Source organism: Falco naumanni, chromosome 5 (assembly GCF_017639655.2).
Source record: "Falco naumanni isolate bFalNau1 chromosome 5, bFalNau1.pat, whole genome shotgun sequence".
In the NCBI taxonomy this organism is placed as follows: Eukaryota; Metazoa; Chordata; class Aves; order Falconiformes; family Falconidae; genus Falco; species Falco naumanni.
The window spans coordinates 18,670,571-18,688,512 of record NC_054058.1 but is presented as its reverse complement, the minus strand read 5'-3'; the positions used below and the strand labels follow the sequence as shown (position 1 = coordinate 18,688,512).

General features: G+C 41.3%; 1 protein-coding gene across 9 annotated transcripts in view; it reads left to right on the top strand.

Annotated features, from left to right (window-relative positions):
* SOX5 (SRY-box transcription factor 5) overlaps window positions 1–17,942 on the top strand; it is a 341,279-nt gene that overhangs the window by 312,507 nt on the left and 10,830 nt on the right. For all 9 annotated transcript variants that reach the window (XM_040595770.1, XM_040595774.1, XM_040595773.1 and 6 more), the window contains 2 exons: window positions 10,352–10,460; window positions 11,332–11,505. In XM_040595770.1, the coding sequence (XP_040451704.1) occupies window positions 10,352–10,460; window positions 11,332–11,505 (283 nt within the window). The remainder of the gene's footprint in view (window positions 1–10,351; window positions 10,461–11,331; window positions 11,506–17,942) is intronic.

Sequence of the window (17,942 nt, the reverse complement as noted above, 5' to 3'; positions counted from 1 at the left end):
GAATTCTGTCCCTGCTAGCCCCTCGTGGAGGAGGGGCATATTAAGAATCTCAAACTCGCAGATCCTGCTGCCTTTGAGAAATAAAACACTGGAGCTTACTTTACTAAAGGCATAAGGAGTAGCTGGTTTAGCACATGGCATTTAAATTTCTCCTGCAGTAGTGGATTTTACTTCAGTGACATGTTTTTTTGTCTTCCCCTGATGGTTAGATTTGAACCAGAAAGTCAAGAAAAAACTGGAGGAGAGAAGGGCAGGGAGGATGAGAGAAGGGTTGGTAAAACAGACTCTGACCCTCTGCTTGCTGCGGACACTGACAGTCCACAGGTCAGATTAGAGTGAATAGGTTGTAATGATTGAAACTAGGAAGAACGGGACGTGGCACAAGCCAGGCTTCCCAAGCAGGGGAAACGCACTGGAAATAAGTCCACAGGTGCAATACTAACATCATAAACTGAACCACTTTTAAAGAGTTGAAATTTGCTCATTTTCATCATCTCTGTAGGATTTTACTTGAAAGATACTTCAGCATTCTCAGTGACTAGCAGAGGCTATATTACCCACAGACATTACATACAGTCACATTTATCCCTGCAAGTTTAGCAGACCGCTAATGTATATGTCCTGTAATTTGTAGCCCACTCTATTCCTTGCTGGCCTGTAAAACACTAGGAAAGATGATCAGTGTAATATTTCTGTTCTCTTCTTGCAGTGTGAAGTGAGATCCATTTGGAAAAATTATTATACATTGGGGACCAGGGAATACTTCCAGACAATGGACTGTTACAGTCCCACAACAAAAAAGTTAACATACTATCCTAACAACTGTGTATCTATCCCCTTCTTATTACCCCCTTCCTTACCCTCTTCCTAATTTAATCTTACTGAGGTTCTTTTCCAGCAGAAATTCTTGCATGCAATTGCAGTCGTCTTTGTTAATGCTATCAACACAGAGCAGACAGTTTTCAAAAAGCATGACAAGGCGGCGAGCAGGTATTATGTCATCACCCGTCCATCACCCTGTGTGTCAGCCTTTCAGTAAGTCCAATCAGTGGGCTCAACAGGATCATTCATGTTCAAGGAGTCCTCTGTTCAACGAAGCTACTCTATCCATTGTCATTTCTCCTGAAACTTTTCTCAAATTTAATTAAAAACACATGTCAAGTTTGCACACTGCAAAGATCAAAATTGTTTTTGCCCAGCACTGGTAACTAAGCATTAAACATTTTGATTTGCTTCAGCTGAAAGTTTATTCCCCCCCCCCCCCCAATTTTTTTTGCCATTTGCTTTGTGGAGCTTGTGTATATTTATATTTACAGCCTCTGCATTTAATGGCCACATGCCTTGTTTTCACAGATGGCCAGTGGAAGACTTCCCCTCCCCCCTTTTCTTTCAGTAAAGCCTGCCTTTGGTTTTGCTACTTTTGTCACAGTGCCACTACTCTTAGTTAGCAAGTGCCTACGCATGGGAGGGAGAGATTCTGCAATGAGGATTTTTTTATTCCCCCAAGGATTTTAGCCCTTTATTTTAAAATACCATTTTTTTCCTGATTGGCCATCATCTATTACATGCCCAGATACATTATTCAAAGACAAATGTGTATATTTGTGTCTTTAGTGCATCATTATGGCAGGGATGCATGGGCAGGGTTAGCTAGTAAAAACTGAAGCATACAGGGGGAGAGACAAATTCTGCTCACAGATGTGTACATGAAACTCGCATTGAAGTCAAGAACAGCAGGCAAAAAGGCAAGGGAAGAACCCTGGATCCTTTCAGGTGCTGAACTCTGAATGGGAATTTAAGTCTTCATTCACTCCAAAGGGCAGAGATTGGAGACATTCACTGGCTTGTCTGGATCAGGGAGGACTGCAGGCTTCTTATACCTTAGTGAAAATTTTATTGGGCAGCATAAAGATGGATCAGCTTCCTCCTGAAAAAAACATACAATTGATTTGGAGTTCTTGTTATGCCTTTTGAGCTTTTTGAGTCTTTGGGCTTAAGTTCTAAGCTGTACCCTACAGCCATGAGAGCTAATTACTTCCTGAGATTTATTATTTGTACATAATCGTGTGCCTCCAATAGCTAGGGCTTTCAGCGCATTCATGGGCACCAGCATCTGTGCAGTACCTCTCTTCAGTGTAATAGAGGCTGAGCCTGATTCTTCAGTGAATTGTGTCCATTTCATCTTCTGGGGGATCAGCCTGTCCTATTCTGCCCGTCCTAATGCTTGCCTAGTGTACAGTTAGCTGAGTGACAAACAGCCTCTAGTATGTCTTGGGGATGCTGAACTTTACCTTTAATTGTATCGATGCTAATGCTGGAGAGTAGACAAGCTCATGACTTCATGACTGTCATGACTTCATGACTGAAAAAATGTGGTGGTTTCTTTCTTAGGAGATAGCCTAGATAGCTTCTTCATTAGGGCTGGAACAAACAGAATCAAAGGTACGGCAGCCGCCATAATTTGAATACCTTCTAGGGACAAATGGAAAAGAATAGTCGGTATTGCTGCTGTGCAGTTGAGCCACCCATTGTTTAATAAACAATTGCCAGGAAAGCAGAGACTGTGTTCTTGCTTTCTCTACGTGCATGTAGACCCTCTTTCCCAGGATATCCTGTGTGGGTTGTGATTTTCATCTTGTTTCAATTTTCGTGTGCCAGCTCTTTTCCCCAGTTAACCCTTCTTTTCCTCACTGATCAGCTGTAGCAGCTGTTTCTGACTCGCTGTGAAACCTTTCATTAAAATTTACACAGCAGATTTCATCCAGAGATCTCAAAACTCTTCACAGTGGTGGGACAATGTCATGGTCTCTGTCCTGCTTAGCTGGGGAACTAAGGTTCAGCGACTGAACAATTCATGCAAAGTTAACAGACCATGTCAGCCCAGAAAGCAGTCTAGGTGAGAAATTGGATCATGTAAGAACCTATTTGCAACCAGCAGCTTACAGCTAGAACTGGTTGAGGTCAATGCCTATGTGCACACTGTAAAAACTTTTGTAGGAAGGAAGCAGTGTCTCATCCTTCTGCTTTGCTTTTGCTTTCCTTTTTATTTCTTCTTTAAAGTAATGGGCTGGGCCAGTCCTACCTGCATTTTCATTTTAAAATCCTGACTTGCACTATCTCTCAGAGCTCCTAACAAAAGAAAAAGAGGACCTCGCCTGTCCTCATTTCCTCTAGAATTGCTACTTCCCATCAGTTTGTTCTGAAGTCAAATAATATTTTTCACTGAAGAAGTAATTCTTTCTCAGGTGAAGAATTCAAACAAAAAAAAACATTTTAGGGACCTGACCCCTGCCAAGTTACTGATGATTTTCCTCTTTTTGTTTCAGCGGACTCTGAAACTTCAAAAGGTACTTACTTGAGAACCCCTAGAAACCAAAGACATATGTCCACAACGTGTGGCAAAGAAAATGGCATGCAAATTTCAGCAAATTCCCCCTGTGACTGGGTGTCTCTCCCTAAGAAAAAAGTAGTTAAATATCTGGGTCTACTTGATCCACCTGATTTTTTCCCTATAACACCTCATAGGGCACCTTTCTACTGAGTCCATATAGCACTTCGTATAGAGTGCAAATCAGATACAATGATTTCTAAGCAGTATTGAACCATTTTGGGTGTGAATAGATACTGTAAAACAAAAGATATGGTTCCTTTACCAAGTGATGTAGCCCAGTAAAGACTGAATGTAATAATTCTGAAAGAAGTACGTAAATTCAGGAAGAGCCACAAATAATGAATGTTCTTTTCTTGCTTGTAATGCTGCTTTTAGGTTCTGTGGGTGGATTATTCCATGAAAAAGAGAGATCTCAGATAAGCAAGACTGAAGGGACTGAGGGGGTGGTGAATGCATTGTTTCTTCATACTCAACTTTGATGCAACAACAACAAGAAAAAAATCCCCCAAATGATAAATTGCTGTGACATTATAAATAATCTTTCATCTTCTTTGGTGGTCCACAGAGTTTATGTAATTGGAAGGCTAAAACCCTTCTTCGTTGTTTCTTCCCTTTTCATTAGTACAGTAGAAGACTATAAAATTGTGCAGCCAGAAGGGGTTTAACAATTACTGAGTCAACATTTGAAAGTCTCACTCTATTTTATCATTTTATGCATGTGCTTTTTATGAGTTTTACAGCCCTTCAAGCATTACTTAAGCAAGGTCCATTGTAATGGAGGATCTGTAACTGCTCTTATTTTTATTTTAGTTTGCTTTCCCTTGCACCATGTGCCATCAGCAAGAGTCACATTCCACGCTCACAAAGAAATTATGAGCTTGAGGTTGCAATTTTTAGATAAGGTTCAGGAGTGCTAGTTTCAGTTCCTAAGACTACCGGTTTTTACTAAGGAACCTTTGGCAAGTCACATAGTATATGACTCAGTTTCCCATCTGGTAGACAGAGTTAATAATAACGCCTTTGTGAAATTTTGTGGCTAAATTCACCAATGAGTGTAAAACATTTGGACAATGTGATCTGTTACATAGAAGAGCCTAAATGTAAATAGAAGATCCCTCTGAAAAGAGCTGGGAATTCTCTTACAGCAGTTACAGGTGTAGCAGGATCTGGACTGTAACATGGTTTGGACTGAGATGTAGACAGTGTGCGCAGTACCTGCTTTGAAGTACTGTGGCATTAACATGCAGGAGTAGAGCCTGAACAGCAAATAATTAATTGTGTGCAAACCTCTGGGCATACCTCTCACTGCTGCCAGTGGTTCCTCTAAGTTCTTCCAGCTCTTGGTAATGCCTGCCTACCTCATGTTTTTCCACATTTTGAAAGACTGGATAAAGATTTTATAGCACAAGCTATTCTGATGGTTTTTATTGCAAGAGGCAGAAAGATTACTTTTACAAAGTCTTCACTCATGTCAGATGTAGGATAAGACACTTCACCTTTTTGGAGAGCTGAAGAAAATATCATAATGTTGAATGGATAACACCTGGCACCACCAATGTGTCTGATAATTAAAGATGTTTTTCTGTCATAAACAGAAGTGAACTTTCATTGCAGGATCATAGTCTAGCAGCTAATCTGCCCAGTACTTAAAGATTTGGTGCGTATTGACCAAGATGTATGTCAGAATGGTTGATATTTACTGGGGCTTGCTGAGCGAAGGCTTCCGCCTCAAGCAACACAAACCACATTAGATGCTGCCACAGGGCCTGCTCAACAATCTAAGATAAAAACTAGATTATCAAAACTCAATCTATTTGAAAATACCAGCATTAGAGTTTAGATGTGGGAATTTTTCCTGCAGAACAGGATGATAAAAAGCTGGACAAACTGCACTCGGAGGGGGAAGGGGGGAAATGGGACATTAGAAAGGACAATAAAAGGCAACCATCTGTTTGTTTTTATGTATTGACACTGAAGAACAAAGGGGGCAGGCACTCTGTCCGTCAGTGTACTTGTAATTCTTAGGGGCAGGAACTGATGAGTGGGTTTCTCCTTGCGGTCCATAGGTAACCGTGTTGCGCACTCTCCAGCTCCTCTACAAACACATCTTTTTTCGCCTGGCCTTTCAGTTCACTTGGGATAAGAAAAGCGGGAATGTGAAGAGGTGTGCCTGAACACTCCTCCTCTGGTATTCTACACTGGCTGTATCTCTGCAGGCATCAAACTGAGAGGAAAAATATACATATCAGGGGAAATGGGGGTAGGGTTGGGGGAGTAGAAAAATGAAGAGTGGACTGCTTCAGGGAAACTGCTAACTTTGAATTATGCAATCGGAAAAACAGCTCTTGCCAAAATACAATTCTAACGGAGTTCAGAGTACTGTCAGTGTTTGCCAAATACCCCAGCCAAAAGGATGTCTCGAAGAGGGGGAGGAGGGATCCGTTGCCATATGCCCAGCGTTCACAGTATTCTGGAAGAACTGTGGAGTCCTTCAGGAGTGGAGGCATGTGCGTGGTCTGAGGTGCACCCTGAGCGTTGGTACCATGATCCAACACAAAACAGGAGCAGTGAGGTCAGGGGGGAGTAAGCAAATATACCAGAATGTCTTTATTTCTCAAACCTTCCAAGGTTTTGCTTCACGTTTGTGTAGTAGTGGGAGGAGTTCTGGCAAACATTATCAGGCTGTTCTACATATGTTTTGACTCTTCTTGTTTTATGTTTCTTCTATGAAAGAGACTGCAACCAAGATCTTGTCATTTTTAGATCAATGTTTTGTTAAACTATGACAGCTCTCCATGACAGAGAGCCAAGTAACTTTTGCAGCTGACCACAAAACTGAGTCTGACTTGCAGTGCTTAGTCATTTTTTATATTTTTTTTTTCTACATGACACATTCTGTGTGTGTATGTGTTTTTCATTGTTCTTTTAAATATCATTAGAACATTGCTAGGACCTGTGGTACAAATCAATCTTCTCCAGCAGATTACTTTCTTTGATTAATAAAGTTTTAGAAATTTCTCGTCACATTGTGGCTGTTGATGAAACCTCTCTGGTTATACTTTGAACAGTTGGGCTATTGTGGCATTGATTCCTCTCTACAGTATTATCTTCTCTGGTTTGCCCATTACAATTTTAAATGATCCAGACAACAGAGCTCTCGCTGCACCTATAGAGAGTTTCTGGTACAATCCAATAGAAGTGACCATTGGGACAGTTTTTCCCAACCTCTGCTGAAGTTCTTCATAGAGGAAAAAGATGTTTATAAGATGTCTTCCAGCATTCTGAGGCCTGAACTACAATTCAGAAATCTAGAAGAAAAAAAAAAATCACTTCGTCTTTAGCAAGAGATCCCTATGTTTCTTCGCCTACAAGAGCAGAAGCGTTGCCATTTGTTTTCACTGCTTTGTGCTGTCCGGTTTTCAGCAGGTCTCAACCAATTCTTTGCAACCACTTTCCCAGGTGTGAACCAACCTTGCCCATTCTTCCCAGCAGTGTCGGTTCTAGGCTGCAGCTGGATGCCACTCCTGCATTGCTCATTAGATGAATAGCGTTTCATACCTTTGGGGTGTGGGGTAAATCTCAAAGAGATTATCACTCTGGTTATTTTCTTGTAGCTTTAAAAACCTGAAAGCATGTACAATTTCATCAGCTGAACTCTCTTCCCCATTTCTTTCCCTGCCCAGCAAGACAGTTGGATATAGAGCTTGATAAAATGGTAAGTCTAAGGCATAGTCCCACATAGTGTGCAGGAATGGTCCACTGCCTCCTGAATTCTAGTGCTGCACCATAACGGCATTATTAAAGTGTGTTGCTGAACCCAACGTGTGTGTACTCCACCTGTTATCACTGGATGGTACCGCCGCTTGCTACTGTTTACGCAGCTAATCCAACATAGCGGAGTGGCGGCGGTTTTAAGAATGTGTGAATTGCTGTTGAATTAAGATAATGATGATAAATAGACCCTATTTTTGTATGAATTTGAAACCATTGTGGACCTCTTGTCTGAATTTCTTAAATAGGTTCTGTGAGAGGAGGCTAGGCTAGCAGTGTCAGCAGGTTGGCAGTTTATTTGGGGTCAGGGAGGAAAAGATTTTTTTTCCTTTGTATCTCTGGAGCTTCCATAAACACTTTCGTCATAAACTGAAGGACTTCTGTAGGAAAGGTAGAGAGATGCTTATGTCAAATGAAAAGCAGTAAGTCATCAGCTGAATGCTTTCAAGCAAAACAACATGGGAATGCTGATTAGCCCATTTTGAATACTTTGTAAAAGCGTTTCTGTACATTGGGGAAAATCAGCTGCAGTGTGTTTAATGGGAAGAGTGCAGGACAGGGAACTGGAACGCTGCTTACGTGTAGCCAGGCTTTTGCATCCTGCCAGGGTGTCGCTGGTCTCTTCCTGCTCTCCTAATGCTGTTGCAGAGGCTTAGGAGGGAGCAGACCTTAGACTTATTCTTGCCTGAATACCTTTTAAACTTAAACATTCGTAAACATCAGCACAGAAAAGTGTACCTTATCGTTGCTGATTGGATTACATTGTCATTCATTACATTTAAGTAACAGGGAGTAACTTGTGAGTGTGTTGAAGGGGTAGTCTCCCTTCAACACACTCTTCCTCCATGTTTGGGCTGTCCAGAGAGCCACCTCTAAACACCGGGGCTGAGCAGCATAGCCCAGGAGCTCAGCACTCATCTGGCATTCCTTCACAGCCCTTCTTCCATCATGCCTGCACTCTCTCACTTCATCTAATGTGGCGGTACCTCAAAAGGCAAAACTTTGCCCAAGATGGATAGCGGCAGAGCATCTGTAGGCTTGCGAAGTCAAACTGATAAACGAGCCGTACCCAGCGTGTACCTTGCAGACAGCATGCCCGAGTATTCGCTGACCTTAAGACTCAATCAGATCATGTCGGCAGAGTGTGGTTCTGAATGTAACTGCCTCCGACTTCAACAGCTGCGTTTACTGCATAAAGAAAAAGCTGTTAAGCCTGTGCCCTTTGCGCTCTCAGCTCTGTTTCTCTAAGAGGTTTATACATGATTCAAGAAAAGTCTGCAAAAGAATAACTCCCCTCCCCCATAACATACCTGACAAGAGGAGATGTTCTTTTATATTTTAGGTTGATGGCAGCATTTTTAAATTATTCCTGATGCAACAATTTTTCAACTCTATCGTTATGAAGCTGATGGTAAATAGAGATTTTTTCTGAGGAAAAACTAATGACTTCCATTATGTATCTGAGATACATTTGGAAGAAATACGAAGTCAACTTCTTCCCGAATTTCTGTCTGCTGACAGGCAGCTTTGGAAACAGGAGCTGAGTTAAAACCAGTAGATCAAAGAGTTTGGTAAAACCAAATGCCTGAATACTTCAGGTGCTTATTCGAAGCTTCTCCAAACTTTCTGGATCTGCTGTGCTTGGTAGTGCTAGAGAATCCTTTTGCCTGTGATAGGCTGACTCCGTTGCATGAGCTTTTCCTGCAAAAAAACAAGAGGATAACTCATCTTGCATGCTTTCATTATTGAAAGTTCTGTCGGTGGTTATTGACAAAGCACTAGGAGTGCAAAAGGATCCACAATGAAAATGAATGTGAGGAGTAGGAAAGTTAACCTCGTGTTCCCTAAACTGTGCAGGCATACACAGTGGAGCAGATTAGCCTCGTTTCGAACTCCCTCAAGAAAACCTTTGTGAAACAACTTACATGAATTTGAACTGTTCTTTGAATTACAGATGCAGGGACATCACATCGCAGGAAGCATTTCTGTAGTCGCATTGTTCTCTTTTCTGTTTTCTTCTATAATACCACCCAGTGACATTATTAGGCTACATAGAATAGATGTAAAGTCTCCGGTTGCCATGTGAAATCTGGAAGTTTTTTTAGTTTGTTGATCTTTTACAGTCATCAAGAGTGGAATAGAGCAACAAAACAGCAATCTTTCCTTCAGGAAGAAGCTCAAAAGAATTTTTTTCGACTGGAGCAACTTTATTATTATGCCATATCATGTCATTTTCTTAGCTTTGCAAAAGGCACAGTGCCTAACATTTTGAAATGTTAGTATTGCTTTCCTGAAAGATTTATTTTTAAACATATGATTGTCAGGAAGATAGAACGTTTATGAGTAAAAGTCATTGGGAAAACAAAAACAGTTGGAAAATGGAACACCTTTGTATTTGTAAAGTCAAACAGTTCGGGGGAAGCGAGGTGTTTTGAAGAGAACATTGGAATTAATGGCCCTGGCATGTTGTTCTGGCAGTGTCTTTAGACACCGCTGCAGCCTGACAGATTAATTGGCAGCACGCACTAGCCTGTTGCAATCCAGGGTTCACAGATAGTTCTGACTAGATGAATGACAGACGGGGTGTTAGTAGGCTTGGGCAAAACAGTCTGGACAAGAGCACAAACTGCTGCCCAAGTATCATGCTTAATTCAGGCTGACCCTTTCCCAAGGCCTGAAAAAAGTTTGAACTGCAGGGTGGTTTTTTTCCCTCTGGGCTGCTCCCTAAAATAATGCCTTTTAAAAAAGAAAAAGAGCAGTCACCCATGTCCCTGGACTTTGATTGCAGGCTGGAAATAGAGTAAAACAGTAAATACATTGCAAAAGAGTGTGTATCATATAAACTTCCAGTCCAGCTTTGTGGCCCCAGGGACATAGAGAGCTGAAGTATTCTTCAGGTATGCAGCCAATTTTATCATGCCTAACTAAACCAATCTTTTCAACACTATGAAGTTTGCTCATCATTAGCTAATAAGCATGTTTTAAAAGGGACTTGGTAGAGTCTGCAACCATATCCCTTCCAGAAAAAATACTATTATGTATTCTTAAATATCTGGCTGTCCATGTGTAAACTGTTGTGAATGAATTGTTATCCAGCTTCCCTATCAACCTTCTAAATTACCTGTGAACTTTGCAGTTACAGTGTTTAATTATTTTCCTGATCCAAATCCCGTCATCTTGCCCATATAGGACAAAACAACACTGGAGACCCTGACTCAGCAACTGGCAGTAAAACAGAGCGAAGACGGGAAGTTTAGCCACGCAATGATGGATTTCAACATGAGTGGAGATTCTGACGGTCAGTACAAATGGCTTACCCTAATTTCCAGTTTTGTGTGTACATGTCAATGGGGTCTGAAGGAGAAACCAAGTGCTTTGGAGGCCTGTGCGGAGTAGGAGCGGTTAGCAAGAAGTGGCTATGAAACAAAGCAGGAAAAAATGATTCATCATGTGGTGGCTTAAGTCTGGAGGTGATTTTTAGCTTTCTCTTCTATGCACTGCAGTTCTTAAGACTGTACCAAGAATGTATTACTGATGTTAAAAGAGAATAAAGGAGGCAAACAGATGTGGGATAAATGAGATCACACGGTGAATCCATGAATTATAGACCTGATCATCCACAGGTGTTGCATGCTCTGCATCTGTAGGAGCTTTCTTGGTTTGATGAAGCAAGCGTAATGTTCATTTTTTTCTCGGCTGTTGCAGAGACCTGCACAAAACCAGGCAGATGTGTAAATGCTCATTTGCTAGTTAGAGAATTGCTTAAGAAGAAACACCTAATGTTGCCATATTATCACCCCCTTCCCATCAAAAAAAATGGTAGTAGATAGGTAGAAAGAAAATGTGTGTTGATAAGTGTTGGGTTTATGTTATTAAGTTATAGAAGATGATTTAGAAAAGCTGTTCAATGCTTTGTGCTGAAAAAAACAATTAAAACTCTTCAAGTCTAAACTGTGAATCAAATCTACAGTATCTGATAATGAATCAACAGAATAACTAAAACCTAGACAATATACAGTACGTGGTATTTTCTGTTGTAAAACTGAAATGCCATTAACCTATTGTGAACACTGACTCATTGCATGTGCAGCACCTCACATAGGTTATTGATGGCAGAGGAAGCTGCATAATGAAACACAAGCTGGGAATGCTTTTTTCTGTCTTTTTAGGAAGTGCAGGAGTTTCAGAGTCTAGAATTTATCGGGAATCCAGAGGGCGTGGTAGCAACGAGCCCCATATCAAGCGCCCAATGAATGCATTCATGGTGTGGGCTAAAGATGAACGGAGGAAGATCCTTCAAGCCTTCCCAGACATGCACAACTCCAATATCAGCAAGATACTAGGTAAGAATGATAGAGCACTGTTCTTTCAGTAGAAAAACTCAAAGCACTTTTGTCTGAATAAAGCTGAGCACCTGACACAACAGAATTACTGTCTCTAGAATGTCTGCTTTGCTACGTAATGATTGCACCAAGGACAACAGTGATACAAGCTTCCACTGCTACCCAGCAGTATACATTAACCATAACCTGAAATGTCCTTGTGTCTTTGTAATTACTGAGATTGTTGTGGCCGTTTTGGTGCGAAAACTTGAACTGAATAGACAAAACCAGTTAATTTCATTATGCTGTTGAGCAATCACAAATCGGCTGCTATCATTTATTTGCCCACGTATTTCATCTAATTAAATTCTGTGGGGTAGCACACCACAGTATTTGATTTGTGCCATAGCACTTTCTGTTCAAATCAATGACCATACGGAAAAGATCCTAAACATCCTTTTACTTTATACACTGACAGTTTTAAAGGACTTTTATTATCTTCCTTTTATACTATATTTCCCTTTAGTACATGATATTATTATTATTATTATTGTTGTTGTTGTTATTATTATTATCATTATCATTATTATTTGCTTTTATTCTAAATACCATAGAAACATGGAATCATAGAGTGGTTGGGGTTAGAAGGGACCTTAAAGATCGTCTGATTCCAACCCCTCTGCCATGGGCAGGGACACCTTCCACTAGACCAGGTCACTCAGAGCCCCATCCAACCTGGCCTTGAACACTTCCAGGGATGGGGCAGCCACAGCTTCTCTGGGCAACGTGTTCCAGTGCCTCACCACCCTCATAGTGATGGATTTCTTCCCAATATATAATCTAAATCTACCCTCTTGCCATTCCCCCTTGTCCTAGAACTACATGCCCTTGTAAAAAGTCCCTCTCTGGCTTTCTTTCCAGTACCCCCTTTAGGTACTGGAAGGCCACTATAAGGTCTCCCCGGAGCCTTCTCTTCTCCAGGCTGAACAACCCCAACTCTCTCAGCCTGTCTTCACAGGAGAGGTGCTCCAGCCCTCTGAACAACTTTGTGGCTCTCCTCTGGACTCAATCCGACTGGTTCATGTCCTTTTTATGTTGGAGGCCCCAGAGCTGAGTGCAGTACTCCAGATGGGGTCTCACAAGAGTGAAGTAGGGGAAGAATCACCTCCCTCGACCTGCTGGTCATGCTTCTTTTGATGCAGCCCAGGATCAGGTTGACTTTCTGGGTTGCAAGTGCACATTTCTGGGTCATGCTGAGCTTCTCATCCACCAACACACCCATGTCCCTCTCCTCAGGGCTGCTTTCAATCCATTCCCTACCCAGCCTGTATTTGTGCTTGGGCTTTCCCCTTTCCATGTGCAGGACCTTGAACTTGGCCTTGTTGAACTTCATGAGGTGCACAGGGGCCCACCTCTCAAGCTTGTCAGGGTCCTTTCCCTCCAGCGTGTCGACCACGCCACACGGCTTGGTGTTTTCAGCAAACTTGCTGAGGGTGCACTTAGTCCCAGTGTCACTCGGATTTTCGTCACTGATAAAGATGTTAAACAGCGCCAGTTCTAGTGAGGAATGCCATCGCTGGTCCCCGCTCGGACATCGAGCCATTAACTGCAACTCCTTGAGTGCAACCATCCAGCCAATTCCTTATCCACCAAGTGGTCCATCCTGCATCTCTCTAGTTTAGAGGCAGGGATGTCATGTGGGACAGTGTCAAATGCTTTGCACAACTCCAGATAGGTGATGTCAGTTGCTCTTCCTTTATCCACCAATGCTGTAACCCCATCGTAGAAGGACACCAAATGTATCAGGCATAATTTGCCATTAGTGAAGCCATGTTGGGTGTCACTATTCACCTCCTTATTTTCCATGTGCCTTAGCATAGATTCCTGGAGGATCTGCTCCATGATATTGCTGAGCACAGAGGTGAGACTGATGGAACTGTAGTTCCCCAGGTCTTCCTTTTTTCCTTTTAAAAATGGGGGCATGGTTTCCCCTTTTCCAGTCAGTGGGAACTTCACCAGACTGCCACAACTTCTCAAACAGGATGGATAGTCTTAGCAACTTCATCCCCAAATCCCTCAGGACCCATGGACGCATCTCATTAGGTCCCATGGACTTGTGCACCTTCAGGTTCCTTAGGTCTCAAGCCTGACCTTCTCCTGGAGGTTCTTAATTCTCCCATATTCTGCAAGAAATCTTGAAATTAAAAAAAAGGAACATCTAATTTCCATATTCTCTACTCTTCACATCCCAAGACTTCTTTGTCATTAACATCATCTACTGAATTTCATGCCACAGTCTTTCAACTTTCCACTACTTGCTCAAATTCTCAGGACCACATTTTGTCCTAAGTGACTCCTCTGTGACATGCTGAATGATACAGAAAGTGGATAAGGAGGATCTCTGAGGCCAACAAATTAGTGTTCTGCAGAAAAAAAGAATACCTGTGACCAAATTGGAGAAGTTGCATTTTTACTGATAAAGACTGTTACAGTACTTAAGCATCCCTTGGGCCAGGTAGAAGCTTAAGCAGGAAATTTTTACCTAGGCTGCAAGTCTCACTGGTTTTGCAGACAACTCAAGAGATGTAGCTCAGTTGTAATGGCAGCATTAGCCAACTGCAGGGCTGGTAAATATGCTGAGGTTTGACTGGTCAAAGATTTGAAGTTTGGCTTGATTAGAGTGGTATGAAAAGTTAGCAGGAGGCAAGTGGAAATGAGATAAATTGGTCAGAGAGGCAGAATGTATTGGCTGTGTATGGCAGATGTGACGATATTGACCCATGATTAAAAGGGTGGTACGGGATGATTAGATTAGTTATGGGGACAGGATTAGAAGGCTAAATTGGTTATGTTGATGGTAAAATAACCTTATACTGGTTAAAAGGGATTATACTGGTCAGAGGTGTATGATGTGATTAGACTGAGGACAGGGCAGTAATAGTTTTGGTCTGTTTCTAAATTGAGAGTAGACCTGGTTAAACCTGTTTTTAAATAATCAGCTTCAGAAATCTACAAGATCATTCTGAATGGCCCTTTTCATATAGAAAGTACAAAGAGAGCTTGATGTTTTCCCTCTTAACTGATTGTTTTGGATAACAACCTCCGACAGCACGCTGCTAATTCATTCTGCTTAAAACAGGCGCTTGAGCTGGGCTGACATTTTACGCGGTCTCTGGGGATCCTGGTTGACATTTTAAAGGGCTTCTAAGCATTTTATAATACCCTAAAATCTGGTTTTAATAAGCCATTCTGCTGAAATTGTTAACATAAGGAATCACCTTTTACTATTTGGCGCTAGATCAGGGAGATATGGGGACATCTTTTTCTGATTAGATATACAGTAGTTGGAGTAAAATGTGCAAATTCATTACAGATCCTGTTGAGGTGACAGACAGTATAGCTGACTCCAAACTCTTTCTGTTTTGCTGCCAGATATGGGGAAAAGCAAGGTCTGAGGCAGTAAGAGATGATGTTTCTATTTCTTTCTAGCATCACATTTAATTTTTTTATTCCACCTGTGCAATGGAGAGGGATGTCCTGATGTCTTCTTTCCTGACAGAAACGTTACAAAGGTCTTCCCTCAATTGCAAAAGGGCAGTCTTTTGAAGTCAGCAGGGAGCTCTCTGTTAACTGGCGGAGGGTGAGCAACTAGAAGCTTAGAGTTCAGCCAGGTATTAGGGTCTCTTTATTAGAAAGCCACAATTTCTCCTTACCATCATTTTTAGCAGCACTGCTACACGTTGAGGTCAGAGAGCTCGTTGTCACAGAGAGTAGCTTAGATGGAGTTGTCACCAATCGAGGGTCATTTTTATAGTAAAATGAGAGGAAGTGCCCTTCCCAGCACTAGAATTCTCTAGGGATTATGTTTGACACTGTGGTATTATGTTTCGAGCATAAAAATTAGATACATGGATTTGTCGCTAAATTCATCTGTGCATACGTTTGTCATCCATCTGTTCATTGCAACTTAAACTTGCGGATGATTTTTTTTTTTTAGTAAATTGTTAAAAAAGTGCTAAAATGGGTCTGCTGGACCCTATCAATTTAATAATGCATTGTTTCGATATTTTTGTAAATATTTTAATTAATTTCACTGAGAAGTCTACATAAAAAGATTATGAACAAATGAGAATAGATACTACCTTCAGAAATCATCTCGTGGATGTGTGTGTGAATACAAACCTATACACATTATACAAGTGTTTGTGTATGTGAGGGTATTTTTTAAATGTAAAATCAGCCTGATTCGGATACTCAGATTGAAAAATGTCAGTCTAATTGACTAAAAGTTAGGCAATATTCCAAACATCTGAAAATTCTTGTCAGAGAAACTTGGCTTAAAATCAACAGTAAGCAGAGCTCCTATTCCCACCTAGTGCATGTGTGCGTGTGCCCGAGCACAAGTGCCAGGGCACACGTGGGGCATCTCTTCTCTGCCCTGGACTCAAACAGCTGGCCTCTGCAGCCGTGCTCATAGACACTGTGTGGGTGCAGCTCCGACTGCCCTGGCTCACACTGGTGGCAGGAGCCACGTTTGGTGCTGCAAAGTCTTATGATATTCTCATTTATTTTCTAAATACTTCAGCCACTAGATCAGGGAGAATTGTGTGAGAATCCTGCTTGTGATTATGCATGCATCCAGGGAGGGGAACAGGTTCTTTTTTTCATAGTCAAGGAGAAAAACCTTGCATACTTGACCCACTCAAAGCTTTTTAACACAGATGGTGAGCAGAAAGCTCACCCAAGAGTGTAAATCTTCCCTTAAAAATAAAGATTTTTCAAGATTCTTCAATCACACCTTGTTTGGGCTTGGGCTTGGGCTTGGCACTGTGCACAGGTACCCATGCCTGCCTGTGTCTATTTATGGACACATAAAACAATGGCAGATAAAGCTATTACAAATATATTTTGTCCAAAGGCAAGGTGTTTTTAACCAGTTTTAATATGTTTGTTGGCAATACTCATTGATAGCTTAGCTTGCCTGTGGGTGCAGATTCAAAGGTCAGAGTTCCATATTTTTCAGACACTCAAAATTTCAGATTAAGGCCAAGCAGAAAGCTGGCTGGATTTTGTGTATTACTAAGAAAATAAGTGTAAATTATAAAATGTAAAAGCCAAAGATTTATCATCAGAAAATGTGCCCTTTTTCAAAATTTTTTTGACAGAACCCTTTGTTTAATTATTTATGATACTTCAAAACATACTAGTAAATTATATTTAGTATATTTTGTAAAAACACTAAAGTCATAGTAAGAAGAGGTATCACTGCAGAAAGCAGCTATTAAAAATTTGCTAGGAAGAGAGGTGAGACTGCCAGGATTTTTGTTTGCAGCTTAGGAAGGAAAAACATAACAAATGACATTTATGTATAAATATTGTATGTGTAACTGTATGTACAAATATTATGCATCAAAATTTCAGATTTTATGGCCCCGATCCTGCAAAGACTTACATGTTTACCTAGCTTCACCCACTATTTACAGATTTTTTCACATGAAAGGGTAGGAATCTGCCTGCCCAGGTCTGACTGTAGGATTGCAGCAAGTGAGCTAGCGCAGCAAAAGAGGGATTGTGCTGGGATAGAACATTTTCATGGCAATTTTGCAACAACTGATTTTAATTTCTACCTTTCTGTCTGTCCGTCTATCTCAAAATATGTCTGAGTTCCTACATTGCAGGTCCCCTCATGGCATGTAAAGCAAATGTCCAGATTTGTATAAAGACGGAGGTTGTCAACTTTATTATTCATAAATAAAAACTGATTCATCAGCAGGAAATGGGGCTGGGGCTGTTTTTCTAAGCTGCTGGGACTGCAGCAGGCCTGTGATTAGAGAACTCTGGATTCTAGATTTTATGATTTTCTTCATGTGCTAAAATGCCAGTGTGCCAGTGTCTATGAGGTAGAATTTGAATTAATATGAATAAAGCATATGCTTTACCCTGAACTCTTACCATCATTCAACACAGGCCTTATCTATGTTTCCATCTTACGCAGCATTAGTAGGTGTTTAGTGTTTTGGCAGTCTCCAGATGTTTATGACTGTGTTGTTTAGTCCAAAGTCTAGGAGTCTAGGAGGTAGTACATGTGGAAAGTTGGTGTCACTTTTTCTAGCCACTCTTTTTTGCCAGAAAAAGCTTGGAATAATTTCCCTGCAGGAGGCAAAGCCACGGACCAGGATTCCGGCCGCAGAGGTTTGCTGCCCCGTGTAACACAGAGCCCATCTGCAGGTCCTCGTGCACAGACACTACCTCTGTATGACATACAAAGTGCCCTGCGGGAATTTTAGTCCAAACCCTAGAAACCATCTAGTCACACTAATGTGGTGCTGCGCCTAAGCTAGTAACAATGTAATTAAACTGTTTCCCATCCCGGAACTAGCTGGAGGATCTCTGCATGTTAGGTGTTGTAAATATTATGAAAAATTACGGTTTTGACTGCAAAGCAATGTTTGCTAAGT